We start from the raw sequence: 20,938 nt of genomic DNA, 5'->3' as shown, positions 1-20,938 counted from the left end.
GAGCGCAGTGAAAAATCAATGAGATGAGAATCACTGTTATCGGAGCGAAGGTTATGTGATTTCAGAGAGAGAGATAGAGAAATCCCGAAGTAAATGATAAAAATTGGAGGGTATGAAGTAGAGCGGGTAGAACAGTTTACGTGCGTCGGAAATGCTCTGGATGAAAATGGTCAAAGTAGTGGGGACGTACGGAAAAGAACAGCACTAGGCAAAGAACAATCACTTTCACAAGGAGAGAATTGATGACAGGGACGTTTGAGTAATGATGTTAAGAAACGCCCCACGACAACTTTGATATTGAGCGTAGTTATGTACGGCGCGGAAACGTGGTCACTGAAGCAGGATGATAGGAGTAGGTTGGATTATAATTCATTAAAAAAATCCAATTACGGTAAAATGTATGCAAATTATTTTATATTCAAAAATTTCGACTTTATACTTGGTGAAATCATCTATTATTGGGTGATAGTACTCAATGGGTCATGTCCGGGTTGCATAGAACGATCTAGTGTGCAATTTTGTGAACTTGACCGAAGTAAGTACGATTTTAGTTCATTTGGTTTCAATTGCGTCCCAGTTTTAGTACTATAAATGTTTGGATGCGTGATAATGATGTTTTGTTTGGTAAAGGGGTTTTGTTTTACAACATCTACATCAATACCCTGCAAGCCACCAAAAACGTTTGTGGCAGGGGGTGCAGCACCAGGAGGAAAGGGTGAGGGATGAGGGTGTTAGGGTTTTTCAAATGATGGTAATTATTAAACTTTGGATTATAATTGTTGGATTACTCTCCGTATAATCCATTCAAATAACCTGGAAGGTTAAGTCTAATTGGGCGACTTGAAGCAATAATAACAGTTAAATTCAAAACTCCAACCATATAAATTTCTATTTTGCTTTCATACGGTTGGAGTGTTCATCTTGATGACCATGCTGTTGACAAAATTAATTTAGAGCTCTTGTCCCGGATTCAGGATACTTGGATATCTCCATCTTTGTGAAATACCATTGTATTTTAAGGCCCCATTTATTTTCATAACGAAGTTGCATTAATTACCACATTAAGTGGCTAGTTTATGGCATCTCGTACCATGATGTGTTAATCTGGGTTATCGCGATTAATGTATGGTTTGCAATGTTCCCAGAAAAGTGGCGGTCTCGTGGTCGTTAGGTCCCATTTCAAGAGATCAAATAAACGTTTAGTTAGTTGAAACAAATGCATTTCAGGCCAATTAATGTTTTAAAAAAAATCGGAAACGCTGGAAAGAGTCTGTGAATCGGCGATCGAATACCGGATAAAGTTTTTTTTATGCGTCGATCACTTTTTCATCTCCTTGTAAGATCAGGCGTGAAAACGTGATGATTTTCTTACTAAGATATCTTCGTGACTCTGCGAAAAAGAGGAGAGTGCCCTCTGCACGGCACGTGGCCAGAAAATGAGTGGGAAGAATGAAAGAAAACACGAATCGTCTAATTTGTAATTGTAGTTTGCATCGACTGTGCCTGTAAGACGTACGTGAAATGCTGGTTGTGAAAAATTCCTTTACTTACATAGCACAGGAAATGGAGGTTAATTTTACAGAAGTACGCGGGAGAACTCTTATAGGAATTTGAAGAATAACTTAATCAATGGAACACAGTAGGAAACAAGTAAAATCCGGTAAAAGAAAATCAAATTTTTATTTAATCGATTCCACTTGGTAAAAAAGAGAATAAAAATCTTTAGTTCCATGGGAAATTTGATTTTTACAAATTAGAATCGTTAAACTAATCAGCCGAGTGAAATACAAATATAACTGTGTAAAGAGTCATTCTTATTGGTCCACCTTAAGCGATTGAAATGCTTAAAAGAGCTGATAAAGGTTGTCATTTAATGAATTTCTACCAGAGTCATCCAACGGAAATTGTCAGAAGTAGCATTGCTGTCTAGGTGTGACGCAGCATGTATTGTTATATTCCGACGGACAAAATTTCAAGTCAGAGCAATAATACATGCTGTGGAAATCGTTCGCTCCCCATAGACCGTTATTTTTAGCTTTTGTTTCCTTATTTTAGTGCCATACAAGTCATCCTTAGGGTGTGTGGCAGGGGGTGAATAGACACCAGACTAATTTGACCCAAATATGACCCAAATATGACCCAACCCGATCGGACAGTGTTATTCTGATCCTTTATCGTTCATAGAAAAAAATCACACCTTAAATCTATCTTTTCTACACTTTATCTCTCTAATTTTATTGACGTGATCTCTCCTACCGTAGTACGATGGGGGTTTATAATACATTTTCAACATCACTGCTAAAGAGACCTCCTTCCTATTTACGCAAGAGGTTTTATCTGTTATTTAACCTTGGCTCCGTGAGTGATTTCTAGCCCAGCTGCTCTAATATTTTGGATACGCTACTAAGTTTATTATGGCTACGTTTTACAAATCTAGCTCCTCTACGCTGGATGTGATCCAATTCGACAATCAATTCCACTTCGTGAGGATCTCATATGCTCTTAGCATATTCTAAATGAGGCATAACCGGCGAAAGATAATATTTCTCTTTGACATTTTCATTACATTTACCTAGTACCCTTATAGTAAATCCTAAAAAGGCCAAAGAAATATATCGTTGACACGGTCATTGACAATCCAAAGCCTTCTGTATACGGTATATTGTCTAAAAAATACGTTCCTGGATAAGGTCAAAATATATTACCTTTGTCGTAATTATAACGTAATTTGTATCGTACCGGGGTCTTACACGGTCAGTATTGGGCCGTTACCACCCACATGAACCATCACGATCCCATTTCAACCACTACAGGTCAACATCTGTGGAGGCAAACAAGCATCCCATGAGTCCTCATGGTCGAACTTATCGTGCCAGAGACTTGCTTGGGGTCGCTTTCACTCCGTATTTAACTTCTGGCCATTATGGAGAGGGAGAAATACATCCCTTCGTCCAACCTTCTCACCAAACAACCCCTCCTCCAACAGAACTTGGATTCCCAATGGGGTATATCAAAGGGTTACACCCTGGTGGGAAATGGAGGAAACTTCTGCGGTATAGCCTTTTTCGGCGAGGACCGGATGGATGGAGATTAAGGGAGGGAAGGGAGTTACCCTGTTTGTCGCCTGCCTGACATCTTAGGCAGGATATTTCACCTCTAATTGGGTTTTCCCCCAGGATAAGTTCTAGTGACAGAGGACAGGAGTGAAGACGAATCCGTTGCCATCCATCTCCGTCTGGCCTCCTTTGCCTTCTCCATTACCCACGCGGTGGTCGTTGGCTTCAAAGACCAGTTTCACGTTAAACGCGAGCGGTTAAACTAAAAAAGCTCAGCTCAACTTTAGTTGGGCACATGAGTGGGAAACAAATGCGCTTTCATTCCGCGGTATGAACTGAAGAAAAAACATGATCCACGTTAATCTTTAAAAAAAAATAAAGTTCAAAGGAAAGGTAAAAAGTTGTTTGTGAGTTTGCTGGTTGGAAAATAATTAAGATTTATCCAAACGCGCACGATTACGTGTTATTTAAAGTTCACCAAACATGTGGCTCGTACGCTAGCGCCACAAGTGATCGAAAGTTACACTAACCTGGACAACAATGTTAACGGTTTACGAGAACACCAATAAACGGTGGTTAAATTGCGACAATCAAAAAAGAGAAGCATTCGATAAATTCGATTCAAATTTTCGAAATCCTTTTCGAATAGTCAAGATATATATGGACTATAAAAGATAGTTTTTTTTAACAAAATTAAGCAGTTGATTAAGTTTTCCTCGGTTTGTGCTGGCCATCGCAGTGCTGCAGGAATAGAGTAACACCGTGGTGTTGGGCTACTTTAGATTAAGAAACACATTGGGGAAACGACTTGCCTGCACTTAGAGAATAAAATTAATTGTGAATTTTGCGAGCGTCAGGTCTGAATTCAGTTCATAAGTCCTCATAACCAATATATACGGGCGATAAGGCTAAATTAAGTTCAACACATTGTGGAGTGTTATGTGACACTTCCGTATGACAGTGGGTACTCACGTCAAATGTACACGTAAATTACAACCTAACCCATTGGGGAATAATTCGTTGAAATAACTGTGAAGCTTCAGTCAAATAATTTACTCAATTATGCGAATAGTGGAGAAATATTCAAATGATAATGTTAAAGGAATTCGCTGAAATTTCGAGTTTCCCCAGACACAATCTAGAATACGAGTTTAATATTTTACCCGTTTGAAGTGTCCGGATTTCGGACATTTTTGAACTTCTGCCAATGGCGCCCCAGCAAAAAAAAACCATTTAAAAAGATGAGGAGGCTGGAAGATTAATTCTTTCACATGTAAAACTAACGTTACTTCTAAAAAATCATTCAAAAAAAGAGCGGAAGATATGTGCGGAACTATTGATCACACCAAGAAATAACTTTTAAACTATAGGGTGGGAGCTCTGAGAACTATGTTCATCAATTCAATTGTTCGACCACTTACAACGAGCAAGTAATTCAAAATCGCCATTTCATTACTTTTACACAGACGAACAATGCCGTATTTTTCCCACGGAGGACGTAAATTCAGGGGTCTTGAATGTATCTTTCTCTATCCTAACTGATCAATACTCACATCTTGGTCTCTTGGGTTCTCCGACAGCAGCGTAATGTCCTGAACCGGCGGGGGCGGCACCTTCCGGAAGGCCCTTGGGTCTCGGTGTCTCAGGGCCCTCTGCCCCTGCTGCTGTTGATCCGACTCAAGGCCCCTCCTCCCGGGCCCCTGAATCGGTGGCGGCGGGGGCTGTTGGTGGCGGTGGTGGTGTCCTCCCCGCCTCCCGCCACCCGCCTCCTCGTCCCCGCTCGTCGTGGAGCAGCTGGAGGATCCGCCACCGCTGCTCCCGCCTCCCCCAGCCCGCCCCTTCTCCGCCAGCGAGATGAGGTCCGCCCCCGAGCCCTTGTCGCCCGTGGCCGAGGACACACCGACGCCCCCGGCCGAGGAGGATGATGTTGGAGGGGCCAGCGGGAGGGCTGTGGACCCGAAACGGGGAATAGAGAGAGAGAGAGAAGGGAATTCGAGGAATTAGTCGCATTTTTGAGATAGCTGTGACCACCTCAAGTGGAAGAGCATCGGATACCCTTGAGAATTTCACCAAAAAGTATATCTGAACATCAAGATTTAAGCTCATTCCATTGGATGTTTTGATATTCACACTTTCTGCAAGGATTCTTTCATTATTTTTACCTTCAAAAATGTTAGGCATGGGTTATCATATACGAAACATGTATATGCGGTGGAACAAGCTCAGTATAACATGATATTTTAATAAAAACGATCCATAGAGAAAAAATTTTAACGCTCTGTTTTCTAGTAAAAACATAAACGCGTTCCGCGGTTTCATCGGGAGATAAAATTGTTCACGAATTCACGATAATATCGAATTTCTCTACGTCGAGGGTGAAATGGGGCCTTGATTCGAATGCATTCCGCGATTGTTTGACGCGCTTCTCAGCATATACGGTAGTAATAGAAATTAGAGGACGTATACCATTGTTAATAAAGGGGAAGAGAAGAAGTGGGAGCAACACTGTCACGTGCTATCGGTGTATATTTTGACCTGGGGTTGAACAAATTGGATTTCGTAAAAAAGTGATACGACGTACTCGTTATGACTTTCAATCGACTGAATAATCGCGTAGATCATTAGTCACTTATCGTGGAAACTGTTTTCCCAAAGAAATAAATGATCAAAATATTCTCGTAAAAATAAGGATAATTGTATACTCTAAACTTAATTTTTCGTTACGCTTGGCCCTTATCAATTTTTTTTTGCTTCTTACATCGACCGATATGGCTCTGTTATCCATTATGGGATACCTTATATGTTCCTCCAATTGCTAACAACCAGTCGTTCAGTCTCGGCTTCCTATCACCCACCACATAAGCAAACTAAAGAAATCGTAAATCATAAATAGTAGTCTACTTCTGAACAATGGGCGCAGGTCACGTGGCATTGGTATTCTTCAACAATGATATTGGTTGCGCTTTGGGTAACTCACTCTTTTAAATTCGCTATTCAAATCTATATGCTCCTCAGGGTAAAATTAAAGCGATATGTTGATTTTTAACTCCGAAGGAACCATTTTGTATCTACTCCTATATCAGAGGCACATCCAGACTTTTTAATACTATAGTAGCACTCTTCTCGTACACGTGGCAAGGGAGATCACCTGACGACTTTCAGAAAGTCATTTTCGTAATGTAAAATTTACACGGGTCATATTCCTGCCACGTAAGGTAATTTACAATGATGATTGAAGGATTGACCTTAACTTAATGTGAAGAAGTACTTTCCTTATTCGTTTTAGAGAAATAATACTGTTCACTATTGCGACCAACCAAATCCCCTGCGAATGCCAACATTACGGAAAAATTTTCATGTGTTCTCTGTGCTTGTCATTTCACGTCAGTGGTATGACACAGAGCGACGAGTTAGTCCTGTGATAGCCGATTTGCTCAGCACTAATTCCTCCTATCTTTAAAATACGACGTCCTTTCAAGTTTTGAAATTTCCCAATTTTTCCCCAAGAAGCTACTTACTGCAGAAATTCTATGAATTTTCAACAAATATCTATAAAGACGTAAAAATTTGCGCCGAAACTATGATTACATAGCCACCGAGAATGCCTCTGTAAGAGGGTCTCCATTTTTGCCCACTGGGAGAACCGGCTAGTCCGTGCCCCCGAAGCTATTTTGATTTTCTCCATCACATTATGATATACGGCCTTCTTAGAATTGCAGTCAAACCTACGAAAGTACTTTTTATGCATACTAATATCCATAGCAACAATATAACAATGGCTTTATTTCACTCAATTGAAGATGAATTCCGACGTGGATACGTGTAAAATCATGCAATTGGAGAAAATAGTTGATCACGGGCAGGTATACAATATCCGACGCCATTTTAAGTATTGAAAACGCTTCTTACACAAGCAGTAATTGTAAAAAAACACTGTGGATTGTACGGCGCAGCCATCTACGACTTGTTTACAAGGAGTGCCCGCGTATTTGAAGTTTTCAACGATATTTTTCATTCTACTGCTTGTCCGGAGAAAAAAAAGGATATCTTAGAGCTTCTTACGAGACACCTCGTAAAACGAGACTTGCATTAATTTGTCTTCTCGCATCTTGAATCCTTCCCTTTCATCGACAATCCCCTTAGCTCGGCAAGAAAGGTGAATTCCTTGATCTCAGGATATTATCCACCTTAGTATTTCCATCAATAAGAAACCCTCTGGCGATGCGTCATAAGAAAACAGCCAACAGAGAGAGAGAGAGAGGGAGAAAGAGAATCTCATATGTTGCGACGCGAACCTTTTCGCGGCCATTTTCAATGAATTACGACCCTGCGATATTTTATCAAGATTTAAGTTTTTTGCCTATACCTTTATTTTTGTCACTGGAGGCAATGACTCAACAAAAAGTAGGCATTCGCACAAGAGCCGTGGCGAAAATCTCTTTGAAGAGGACCAAGGGGGAATAGTATTGGACGTGAAATGTTCATCGAATGGTGGTGGAATTCCAAATGAACGTAGTTTTGAAATTAAAAATTTTGAATAAAAAAATATTTCATGTTTTTGTGATGGAGAACATAAAAAAATATTCACTGATATTTCACAAAAACGAAATATTTATTTTTCCCTGAAATGAGTTCAAATTAATAAGAGGAATGTTGCAAATGTTACTTTAGTGGTGCGGTACGCCTGAGGTTTGGATAAAATGTGAGAATCTAATAGAAAAAAAATCGCCATGACAGGGGATTGAACCCGGATTCCTCCATTTCTACAGCATTGACATTTAGTCAGCTAAGCTACTATTGTGGCATTCCGTTTGGAATCAATTACGGAGCAAAGATTTAATTACAGATTTTGAAGCTCATGTTAGGCAGGTCTCTTTAGCAGTGATGTTGAAAGTGTAATATTACCCCCATCGTACTTTTGTAGGAGATATTATGCTAATCAAATTAGAGAAATTAAGTGTGAAACAGATAGAGGTAATATTTAATTTTTTCCACGAACGATAGGGGATCATTATAACATTGTTCGCCCGCGGTAGGGCCATGTTCAGGTAAAATTATTCTGGTGTGTATTCACCCCCTGCCACACGCCCTAGAGGTGGCCTGCAGGGTATATATAAATGAAAAAAAAACAAAGTAAATAAAAAATAAAAATCCTTGCCTAGTCACCGTATTTCGAAGGATGGACTCCATCATTATCTGCTCTGATTTTACCGAGACCCACGTACATACATGATTCATGCTGAGTGCGACATTCGACGTAAATTTTATACACCTATTTTTCCTGGATTTGTGCAGTTGTAGTGTGTAAAGAGTTAACATTATAGGTGGGGGCAAACGACTTTCAAGGCCGATATTATTACTCTGGTTCATAATTTTTTCCGCGGGAAAATAACAATGTATGCTGAGTCACACCTAGACGTCATTGTTACCTCTGAAAAATTCCGTTTGAGGGCGCTGAAAGAAATTTATTTAATGAGAACCCGCCAGCAACTCATTTAAGGATTCCAAGGGCTTAATGTTGAACAAAATGGAAAAGGATTTCGGAACAGTTATATTTTGTATTTAACTCAGTTAATTAGTGCTAACGTTTCTCCCCAAGGTAAAATCAAAATTCTTATTTAACCGGTGTTTTCACTCCCTATTCTCAAGTGAAATCGATCAAATTTTAAAGAAACTGCGGGAAATGCCGCAACAGTAACGTTTTAACGTAGTCATCCGCTAATGTGCATTTCAATGCAAAAATTTCAAGAGCATAAAAATCATTCACCTTTTGACGCCTCGATAGCTTAACTGGCTAAAGCAGTCGACCGGACATTTGAGGGTTCTTGAGTTCGAATCCCGGTCAAGGTGCATTATTTTTACACTCTGAAATTATTGCATTGAAATCGATCAGTTTACATTTAATTTTTTTTGGGTCGAATTATAATGACTCTTCAGTATGTTTAATTGATTTATTTTAAAATTATTGGAGGAGTTTCTTCTCGTATATCTGTGTCCACTTGCATGTTAATTTTCTGCGTTATGTGCTGATAAAATTCTTGTTAACACGATTATTAGTTAAGAAAGATAAATTATTCCCATTTTTTTCAATAATTTTCTGCACATAGCCCGATTCTCAAATGGTTAATACGACGCTTATGTCTATTATATCAGCTTTTCTCTTATATTCCTGATAATTCTGATGTCATTCATTTCCTCGTGCCTTTAGTTATAGTTTTTAATATTGAACCATCCTTAAAATACGGGGTGAACGTTAGATGGTTTTTCATTAATGCAGGAACAACATGCGTCGGAGCTAGCCATCATTAATACTCGTGCGCCTTATTTTAGACTCTTATCTTAGCACATTAATTTGTTGTTTTCCTATCTTGCCTATTTAAAAAACGCATTCTTTCTTGACACAAGTTCAGATGCAATGAATATTATATTTGGGTTAAATCATGTTAAATGGTGAAAATTTAAAGTAATTACTTTTTATCTTAAATATATCAAACAAATTTTCGGCTCAATTTAATTTTATGTACCAAATATATGCATAACACAGTAAGGTAACACTATTAACGTTATTTTTCAACAATTTATACGGGAAAAAATATACTGATCACGCTATATAACACTCAGGATAACATTTTAATGGTTTTTTCACCCTTATTTCCTTCAATATCTTCTCTCGAATCCTTCCATAATTACTTCCTTCTTGGTGCGTGACCTGTCTATTTATTTTCCATTTTGTAAAATTAAATTAATAAAATAAATTATTTAAAAAATTTAATTAATTAAATAATGAAAAGTAATTTTTTGAACAGATTTGCAATAAAACTTAAAATTCTTCAAAGTAATCTCCTTGGGCCTCAACACATTTTTTTTCCTGCGACTCTGCCATGACCGGTACGCGCCCTGGAAGACGTTTTCAGGGACCTCTCCTCGCAAGGTCTTCGTCACGGCTGATTGGATCTCTTCTGTGGACGAAAAACGGGTTCCTTTCAGGGATGCCTTAATCCGAGGGAATAAAAAGAAGTCTGCTGGGGCGAGGTCAGGCCTATAGGGGGGGCTGGGGAAGCGTTGGAATTTGGTGTTTGGCCAGGAACTCGCGGACTCGTAGCGCGTTGTAGCAAACACGAGCTTGGCCCACACTGTCCTCATCGCTAAATATTCAGTAACAATGCGAAACGCAACATTAGACGACAATTTCAGTTCATTGGCAACCATCCTGATACTGAATTGTCGGTCAGAGTCCAACAGTTGTCGAACACGAGCCACATTGTCGTCTGGCTGACGGCCGACTAGAGCGTTGGCCGTCTTGAGGCATTTAACCACCTCGCAACTGACCGAGAACTGAGGCCATTGGCGCCATTAAGAATTAATGGGCAATTTGATTGCGGACGGGTTTTCAGGGAACAGTGAAAGAAGCGAGTAAAGAGAAACGAGGTCTGCATTAGCGAACTCTTTGATAATGGCGCCAAGGGGTCACACAAGTCAACGTCCCATCGGACGGACAGTGTAATTCGCCCGAGGTTCTATCAACATGGCACCCCATGTAGGGATCAGTGGTACATAATATTCTTAATTGACGACGAAACACATTTTCGACAAAAATATTCAGTCCTTACGATTTAAGAAAGCGTTTCGATCAAATAAAAAAATGTGAAACTATCAAAATAATCGTTGTTTAATGGAGAAAAGAAGTGATTTTGTCACGTAGTAACAAAATGGTTACATTACTCATTCATCAAATGCTTCGAATCATTGGATTGAACGATGTAAAGTATTTCTGTTTCCTATTCCTACAGTCGGGGTGGAAAGAAAAAAATGACCGATTTATGAAATGAAGTTATGAAACGTTTGTGGAACACGTGTAAATGAGTGTGAAAATAAAAGTAACTCATTTGAGTACTTTTTCCGCCATTTTCCGTCCGTTAGTTCATTGTTGAATTGCTTTTATATTCCATACGGCGATCATGGCGGAACGTTTTCAATCTTCCATTTCATCATAACATTCACGCTTATTGGAACTGGGCGGTGAATCGTTCGAGGGGCATTCAACAGTAAGGTTGATGACCTCTACCAGAGGTCTCGTTCTCCTCCTTAACCCTCCCCCTGGAGCATTCACCCAGGGTTGATTTGAGAGGGTGGGGATAGGAATGGGATTTCCCAGATGGGGGAGGGAGGGGGGGGGTGAAATCATGAATTCCGAGATACCGAGATCCGTCTTTCCCTCAATATTGGTCCACGCCACTCATGAATTCCGACAGGGCTCTACTCAAAAGCGCACGTCTGCCAATAATATTCATACGGCCCTCGTCTGGAGTCATTAATATTTTACATTAATGGTGAGGCCGTGCGATAGAGGCTAAATCCTTTCGATTATATCTGATCGCATTTTAGTCGACGACGTGCTCCTCCAACCGGTGACGGGTCATTCATAGTCAACAAATTGGAATTTTCCGTAATAGGAACGGATGACTTCATCTAGTAATTACTTTGACTCAATACTGGATTTTGGAAATGTCTGATTTCATCGGAATTTTTCCGATTTTCGTCTTTTGAACGAAGAGTTTAAGGGTGGAATTTATATTTTCAACGTTAAACTATTGAATCCATCATGTTTTTTTAGATAGGTTCAAGCTCTGGAGTATCCTATTGTTTATATATATATATATATATATATATATATATATATATATATATATATATATATATATATATATATATATATATATTTATTTATTTATTTATATAGCAAAACATAGCATCCTACTTTACATCAGATCCCTCTTCATCTCGGAGTACTTTCTTCCTCCCTTCAACCCGTCCAACATCCCTATCCTGTTCCTTCCCTTTCCTCGTTTACCTAACATTCTCCTCTCTATTACAGTCTTCAACATTCCGCTGCCGGTCAATACTCCCTTCGTCCACTTTTCCTGCCTCCATAGGATTTCTCCCAACAAACCCCTCTCTTTGCCCACCATACCAAGTACTTCCTCGTTTGTTTTCTTCTCTGTCCATTTTACCTTCTCCACACCCACATTTCAAAAGCCTCCAGTCTACGTCTATCCTCCTGCTTCAATGACCACGTTTCCGCACCGTACATAGCTACGCTCCATATCAAAGTTTTTACGAGTCTTTTCTTAACATCCTTACTCAACGTCCCCGTCATCAACTCCCTCCTCCTTGTGAAAGCCTCTTTGCCTAGCGCAATTCTTCTCCTTACGTCCCTACCACATTGGCCGTGTTGGTCCAAAACACTACCGAGATACGTAAACTGTTCTACCTGCTCTAGTTTTTGCCCTCCTATTTTAATGTTAAGCTTAGCCTTTTTCTTTCTAGAAAATAGCATGACCTTTTTTTTATTAATATTGATTCTCATCTCATACCTGTCGCACTGAATTTCCAATTCACTCAGCAATGCTTGCAGCCCCTTGGCTGATTGACAAACTAAAGCTTGGTCATCAGCAAACCTAACTGATTTTACGAATTCCCCGCCCACTTTCATTCCTACCTCCAGTTCTTCCCATGCCTCTTCAATCATTTCCTCTGCATACAGGTTGAACAGCAACGGTGATAATGGGCAACCCTACCTTACCTCTTCCTAACGCTGCCCATTCGGACTCCCCGTTCCCCACTCGCACCTGGGCAGTCTGAGACAAGTACAGGTTGCGAAATAACCTACGTTCCCTCCAATCCATTCATATTTTCTGCAATATACCCATTAGTCTTTCCCAATTCACTCTATCAAACGCTTTTTCGAAATCTACGAAACAGGCAATTACCTCCTGGTTGTGTTCTATATTCCTCTCGGTTAATAATCTCATTACTGCATGGCATCACGCGTACCTCTCCCCTTCCTAAACCCAAACTGATCATCCCCTAAGTAATCATTTGCCCTACTCTCTATCCTTTTTTTTATGATCCTATATACTCCTGTTCTTCTATATACTCCTTCTATCACTCTTGGATCTTTCCTGCGTCAACTATTACCTTACTCGCCTTATCTCTAACTGTTAGCGTAGATCTCCCTTTCTTACTTCCCGATAAAGATTTAACTCTGCTGTACATTGCACCGATTTCACCCTTCCTCTGCATACTTTCCATATCCTCGCACTGCGTCTTCCACCATGCTTCTTTTGCTTTATTTGTCGCCAGCCTCAATTTACTGTTTAATTCTTTGTACTTCATTTTGCCTAATTCTGTATGTACATTCTTCCATTTTCTCCGCTCATCCATCTTTGTAATCATCTCATCCGTGATCCATAGTTTCCTAGTCGTTTTAGCGTTAACGATTCCAATAGTGTCTTTTGCGGCTTTAGACAACCCTTTCTTGATACTTTCCCATTTTTCTTCGATAGTACTGAGCCCTTTACCATCCTCCATGATTTTCTCTACCGCCTGCTTGTTCAACCCATTTAATGTTTCTACATTCCATTTTCTAACTCGCCGCCCCTGCCTTGTCTTTTTCAAACGTACGCTACATTTCATAACAACTAAATTGTGGTCTGAGTCCGCATCCGCTCCCGGGAAGCTGTGGGAATTTATCACATAGTTCCTAAACCTATGTCTAACCAGGATATAATCTAGTTGATATCTTCCTGAGTCACCTGGCATTTTCCATGTATACCTGCGTCTTTTGTGGTGTCTAAACCAAGTGTTTGTGATTACTAGCCCCTGTCTCCTGCAGAACTCAACTGCTTTCTCCCCGCGGTCTTTCCTCGTGCCTAAACCGTAGTCCCCGACCTCATCACCATCCCTTCTTTCGCCTACCGTCGCATTCCAATCCCCCATTACTATCAAATGTTTCCCTCCAGGAATACATGCGATTATGTCCTCTAACTGATCGTATATCCTATCGACCTCTTCTTCCTTATGGTTGCTCGGTGGCATGTATACCTGAATAATAACCCAGTTCGTCGGTTCTGCTTTTATCTATGCTAGTAGTATTCTATCTGTTACCTGCTCTATGTTGACTACGCTTCTCTCTACCTCTTCATTTAATACTATGGCAACCCCTCGTTGGCTCTCGTCCCCGCCGCTGTATAATATTCTATACTGATCACTCCAGTAATCCCCGCTATCTTTCCATCTCACCTCGCATAGACCTAAAATATCTATATTTCCCCATTCCATCTCTCGCTTAAGATTCTCTAATTTCCCTGTCCTCATCATTGCCCTAATATTCCACGTTCCTATACCGTCCTAGACCGCGGAATTCTTGCCTCCCCCGCTGCCGGGCACGACACACGGCCGATTGGGCCGAGCCCCGTAGTACCCAGGACTCAAAATCTCTGTATCGTCCATCATGTTAATCTTGGGAATCATAATTGAGGTGGTTTCCCGTTGCCTTCCTCAATAGTGTTTTTAACGTGACAACATCACTTACTTGCCGCCCCACGGGTTAGACGCCATTGCAGCGGCCTCACTGAGGAACAGACTCTGCGTGGACTACCTTTCGTCTGGCTCCTAACCTTCGACCTATCTGGCATGGGTGACTACCAGGAGCAATTATTATTACTCCCGCCAGCACAGCTCTAGGGGTCATCGGAACGCGCAAGCCCTTCCACCACGTCAAGGTTGTATTCAGGGGAGGGATATATAATATATCCCTCCCCTGAATACAACCTTGACGTAGTGGAAGGGCTTGCGCGTTCCTAGATATATATATATATATATATATATGTATATATATATATATATATATATATGTATATATATATATATGTATATATATATATATATGTATATATATATATATATGTATATATATATATATATATATGTATATATGTATATATGTATATATATATGTATATATGTATATATGTATATATATATATATGTATATATATATATATATATGTATATATATATATATGTATATATATATATATATATATATATATATATATATATATATATATACATATACACACACACACACACACGCACATACATCCATATATTCCAAAATTAACGCTCTGCAGTGACGGCAATTATGTATAAAAACTTATCTAAACAAAGATACACCAACAACGGACACATTTAATATATTCGAGTATTGACTCGTATTTGACGTTTCGGTGGCGGCACGGCTGCGTCTTCAGAATTTGAAGTTGGCGGACATACCTTCGAATTGAATACATATATTTATATATATGAATACATATATATAAATAATATATATATATTTGTATGAACTCATATATTTTGTATTTGCGACTGGTGCCGTAATATCCCCCGCCGTATACCCTTGCCGCGGCTTAGATGGTATTGTGTAGCTGTAACGATGCACACTACGTATCATTTCGTTTCTTTATTTTTCATTACTGACAGCCTTTGCTTTGTTTTTTGCGGGTGGTTGGTTGATCAATAATTTAAACTAAGATTTATGCAGCCAAATCTTCTCGTTTTGGTTTTCTCTTTTTTACCCGAGTGACCGCGAGTGTGGGTCAGTCGTTTCCTTGGGGGGCTCTTTTTCAAGTAGTGGAGTGCCTCTCTCGTTCCTTTGTGGTCGCTTCAACTCACGGGGTCATCTCCGGCTCAGAATGACCTTTTTTGTTTGAAGTGGATGCTGGGGGGGGGGAAGGAGTTCATTATTTACACCCCCAAATTACCTGCGCTGTATTGTCAACGGGTACTCAAATCTACAGCGCCTCTCGCAGGGGACGGTTGAAGCCAGGAAGTATCTCATGCCCGAAAAAATTGAAGGAGGACATTCCGTTCCTCGGATTTCTTACTCCCCGAGACAAACTTCCTCCTAATGAGGAATTTCGTCCTCTTTTGAGTTTTCCAGCACAGTGAATGTGCGTGATCGCGTGCGACAATATGTGTTATTTTTTCCTAAAAAAATCCCTTCCATCTCTTCTTCTAATATAATGGTCTCTGGAGAATGAATTTTGGGACGTTTAAATGTTTCTCGTGGAATTTGATTCGGGAGGAGGACGAGAGATGTCTCTGTGAGCAAATCGCGATCTAAATTTTCTTGGAAGAGGCGGAAAATCGTTCAGAATCCGATTTCGGGACAAGATCAAATTTCTCATCTTGAGCATATTTCTCTCTCTGGTCGGGGGAAGGTCTTCGTTCTGTGATTTCTCCGGGCACCGACAAATACCGTCACAAAATTACGTGCATCCTTTCTCTCTCTCGAGACTTTCCGTGAAACTAAGATGGAATTTATGAAATAGGCAAACCATGCGTACTAATCAAATTAAAATGGTTCTGATCCAGTAATTGCACAATGGTAATAATTTCGGTGTTCTTGTTTTCTCTTTGGTCTGCAGACCAAATTAAGATGCCTTTGATGACTTTCTCCTGGTTCTCTTAAATGACTGCAATATGGCGCTGTTTATAGAAACGTGTCCACAATGTTACGTTTTTCATAGAAACAGACAAGAACATAACTCACTCGCATTATACCGATTGGCATAATGGGTGTTTTCCAATCATTAATGTCCCACCAATCATGTTCCAATCGCTTTCTGCCACGTCATCTATAATAGGGACATTTAAAAAGGTTTTGGGAGAATTTGTAGGAGGTAAATTACTACCGGCACGTGTTCTGGTTAAATTATTTAGAGCTTAACTTCCGAAATTATTAATGCGTACTAACAGGAATTTTTCGTTCTGGGGATAATTGAGACTATTTTCCGGTAATAACCTCCATTAAAACAAAACACAGTCAATAAATTCGCACATTGCATTTCATTATCAGGTTATTACATTTGCACATTATAATTTTTTTTACTAATGGAACAAATTTACGCTGAAGTGGTCACAATATGGCGCCATTTAACGCGGAAAGATCAATAGAGAATGGCCGTGTGATGTTTGCAAAGGCAATCTGAGTATGATAATTGGAAAGACGACTTGTTATTATTATTATTCGATTTTAATTATTTCTGAAGTACACATTTCAAATGTTTTTTTCGCATCAGCTATGTAAGAAAAACGCACCTAACGAGCAACGCGTAGCAACTGACCGCTTGAAATTAAAATGTTTTCAAAATACAAGCAGGAATAATCAATGACCGCCTAGGAGAAACGGATTGTTAGGTCTACAAATAAAGCGAACTCTTCTCTCAGCACCTGATAAGGTTCTCAGCATATAGAACGAAACGTTTAGCCATTTGAAAATTCGCTCTTAAACTCTTAGCAGGAAATCACGTTAAAAAAATGTAGACAGAACATTAAACGTAGCGAATAACTGCAATCAGAGACAAAACATAATAAGTAGAAAAACCAACACTTTTGGATGACCCATTGGAAAAAAATGAGACTCATTTATGTTCTGTTTCTATTACCAAAATAAAACGATGCCCAACTCGAATGAAACATCCATATTCGGTATTGTAAGACATAATATCAACGGCATCTATGCTTATGTATAGAATTAAAAAAAATTAGGCATAATTCCGTTTGGGGAAAGCACATTAATTGGGAGACATTTATCACATACACAGAACCTAACAAACTAAATCTCTATATACATATATATATAGATATATATATATATTTATGTATATCATATATATATGATATAATGTATATATATGTATATGTATATATATGTACACACACATATATATATATATATATATATATATATATATATATATATATATATATTCAAAACATTTACTAAAGCAACATAAACTTGCCACTTACCTCGTGGGAGTGACCTGTGGAAAGAACATGTTTTTTTTCTACACGAACACTGAGTTAACCAACTATGTCCATCCACATTCTAGCATGGTTTTTGTAATGCAAGACGACATGGCTTCATCACAACATCAACAACACAAACATGGCACTCGCTAACGTCAACGTTCCACCCCTTTTCCCGTATTTGTGTGTAGTTTGTGCTTTTTTTTGTGACCGGGGACACAATCAGGCATTCTTTGTGTACTTCCCCTTTTCCTTGATATTGATGGTAGAGTTGTGTTTGCATGTGTGTGTTTGTGTGCGTGTGTAGGAGTTGGGGGAGAGACGAAAGGGGTTTGGTGGGTGGACAAGCTTGCTGGGGTTGTGCTGATGCATGAATGGATTTCGAATACGTGATAGGGGGTGCAAGTGGGAAGGGAAGGGGGTGAATAATGGCCAATAAGTGAAATTGAAACATCTCCTACCCTTTACCAAATTTTGGCGCGTGTGATATAGGTTAAATGAAATGTAAACTGTCCCGTGGCATTATAGTTTACACAATCAATATGGAGGTCGATAAATTCCGATTCTGGAACTCCTCTTCTGTGATAGTTTCCCCCAAGAGTCATCGCCGCTTAAATATAGAATCACTAAGTGTTGATATACGTACATTCATTGGATTTTGAATTTACCTTTGATTTGTGATATCACTTATAAAAGATATGATTTAATTTTTGAAGATGTTATTTAAGATTTTAAGACATGAATTAGGGGTTTTCAGGTATTACTTTATGATTTTAGATTTTATTTAGGGTTTTTTAAAAATGCTATTTTTTAGTTTTTAAGATGTTGTGAGAGGTTTCAACATGTTTTTTTAAGGTTTTAAGATATTAGTTATGTTTTAAAAAAGTTATTTGAAATTTAAATACTTTCATGACTAAATTAATAAAAATCAATTTTTGGATATTGTAATTTTTTAAGATTTTATTGAATTTTAGTATGTTATTTCAAGTTTTTCAATTTTTTTCTTGGTTTTAAGAAATTATGTAAGTTTCAAAATGCTGTTGAAGAGTTAAGTTTTTAAAATTTTGTTCGAAGCTCTAAAATAACGTTAACGTCTTAATATATTGTATAATATTTTCAGATGTTATTGTATTATAAACTGTAGCTCCTACCCTTATTTTAAGTTTAAAGATATTATTAATTATTATAGGGTTTCAGATGATATTAAAGGTGTAAATAAATTATTATTGAAGATTTAAGATATTATAAAATGTTTTGAATATTTTTTAAATTCATATTGTGAATCTGAAATTCATTATTTAGTTGCATATTTTATTCCGATAAATTAGCAAATTGTTTACTTTGTGGTGTACGGTTTCTTTACTAAGATGCGCTATATTTAAGCAAGGTTCCCACCCTGAGGGCGCGGGTTCAAATCCCGGCGGTGTTGAATATTTTTCAGAGGTATCTCGATCCCTACTTGAGGTGCTTTGTGGAGGGCACTTTGAGTGAGTACGCCGTCCGTCGGATGGGACGTTAAGCCGCGGACCCCTTGGCGCCTTTCGTAAAGAGTAGGCTAATGCCGACGCCGGGTTTCTCTCCACCCTTCATCCTTTCCTGTCCTTCCCCTATGGCGCAAATGACCTTAGCTGTCGGTCGCCTCCCCTCAAAACTACTACTTTAAGCAAGGTCACGGCTTCCCCTTACACGGACCAGCCGGTTTTTCCAGTGAGCAAAAAATGGAACCAAAAAGAATTGTTCACGGGGGTCATGAAATCATGGTACCGATGTCGTAAAAATTGTGTACACGTAAAGGGAGATGATAATGAGATGTAACAGAAATTTAAACTATATGGTGTTAAAAATTTTGCTCGCTAAAAAATTCACCTAAGAACTTGAACGTGCATAGTATTGAATTAGGGATATGACTTTTTTTCGATCTTTTTTTCCTTGTAATTTTTTGTCTATGTATTTTATTCTCGTGTGATACCTCTTTGAGTTTGTTACTTTGAATAATTTTTGCTTTTGGTGTTACTTGTATATATTGTTGCTGCAATACATTTTCTGCTCGTAAAAAAAACATTTTTTCGCCAAATCACGCTATTAAAAATACGGTAACTTTATTTCAGGCCAGTGTTAATGGAAGCTTCCTGAAATGCCGTTGTATTTTTCTCGTATACGTTCATTTTTTTGAGCTCTGGCTATTTTGTTTACCTAGGCTTTCTGGACCAACAGTGTCTCCTCTTCCCCTACCCAAAATCAATATTTATCACAAGATTGTAGTAAAAATGGATGCAGGAAAGTTATAAAAAAAACTTATGAGTGGTAAAAAGGGAAGTTTATAAACGGAGAATTGTTGCAATAATAATTAAGGTCATCATTACATTAAAGATGACGGACGGGACTAAGCGAACGATAAGGGGAAGGAATTTCTCGACGAGGCGTGAAAAGGATATGCATTCCTCTAGAATCGATAATCGATAAAATCTCGTTCACGCCTCAGGAAATTAAAATAGACTCGTCTTATACATCAAGTTCGGGGCAAATGGAATATTTCGAGGGATAATAAAGTTAAGCTGGGAAGGTTTGAGAAATCGGGTGGAAGTGGCGCCTCTAATATCTTCCCATTTACATAATTTTGAATCCCAAATGTGCGCGGATCGGAAATCGTATGCAGGAAAAAAAACAGACGTGGCTTTCACATGGGATTGAACCAAATATTGGCATAATGAAATAAAGGAACTCCAAGCTACAGTTTTTATGTTTTTTTTCAAAATGGCAAAGACGTAAGTCTCAGGTTCGGAGTAAAATTTCTCTTCTCGGGCCGTCGAAAAAAAAATTATTTTAATTTTTCTGAGATTTTTCGTGACACCATTTCGGAATCGTCAAAAAGGAGGAGGATACGCTTGATTCCAGTTTATTTTTTAGTACCATGGTTCCACAATTACTGGTGGGTATAATAGAGATGGTTACCCTTTACATGTGTCAGGTGGGAGATACGTGCGAGCAACAATACGAAGGGGTAAAGAGCATGTAGGGGAGAGAAATACTCCCCCTCCTCCCACTCGAAGATACAATTCCTTAAACATGCCACCATATTGTTTATCTGGGAAACTACAACGTTTCAATGTTTGACCTGGAAACTATTGGAAGAAATTGTAACGAAATTATTAAAATAGGGTTTCTTAATCGAGAAAAGGTCCTAAGACCATTACTGAAACGATTTAGTAGAGAGAAATCATGTATTG

The 20,938-nt window shown here is 38.8% G+C and overlaps 1 protein-coding gene across 1 annotated transcript in view; it reads right to left on the bottom strand.

Moving 5' to 3' along the window:
- The window catches only part of Syt14 (Synaptotagmin 14), a 494,521-nt gene that overhangs the window by 62,565 nt on the left and 411,018 nt on the right, over nt 1-20,938 (bottom strand). The window contains exon 3 of the mRNA XM_071598065.1: nt 4,610-5,004. Within this exon, the coding sequence (XP_071454166.1) occupies nt 4,610-5,004 (395 nt within the window). The remainder of the gene's footprint in view (nt 1-4,609; nt 5,005-20,938) is intronic.

The sequence above is a fragment of the Hetaerina americana genome, unplaced genomic scaffold, assembly GCF_022747635.1.
Source record: "Hetaerina americana unplaced genomic scaffold, ioHetAmer1.1.p SCAF_9, whole genome shotgun sequence".
NCBI lineage: Eukaryota > Metazoa > Arthropoda > Insecta > Odonata > Calopterygidae > Hetaerina > Hetaerina americana.
Note: the sequence above shows the minus strand (reverse complement) of the source record. Positions and strands in the feature narration are given on the sequence as shown.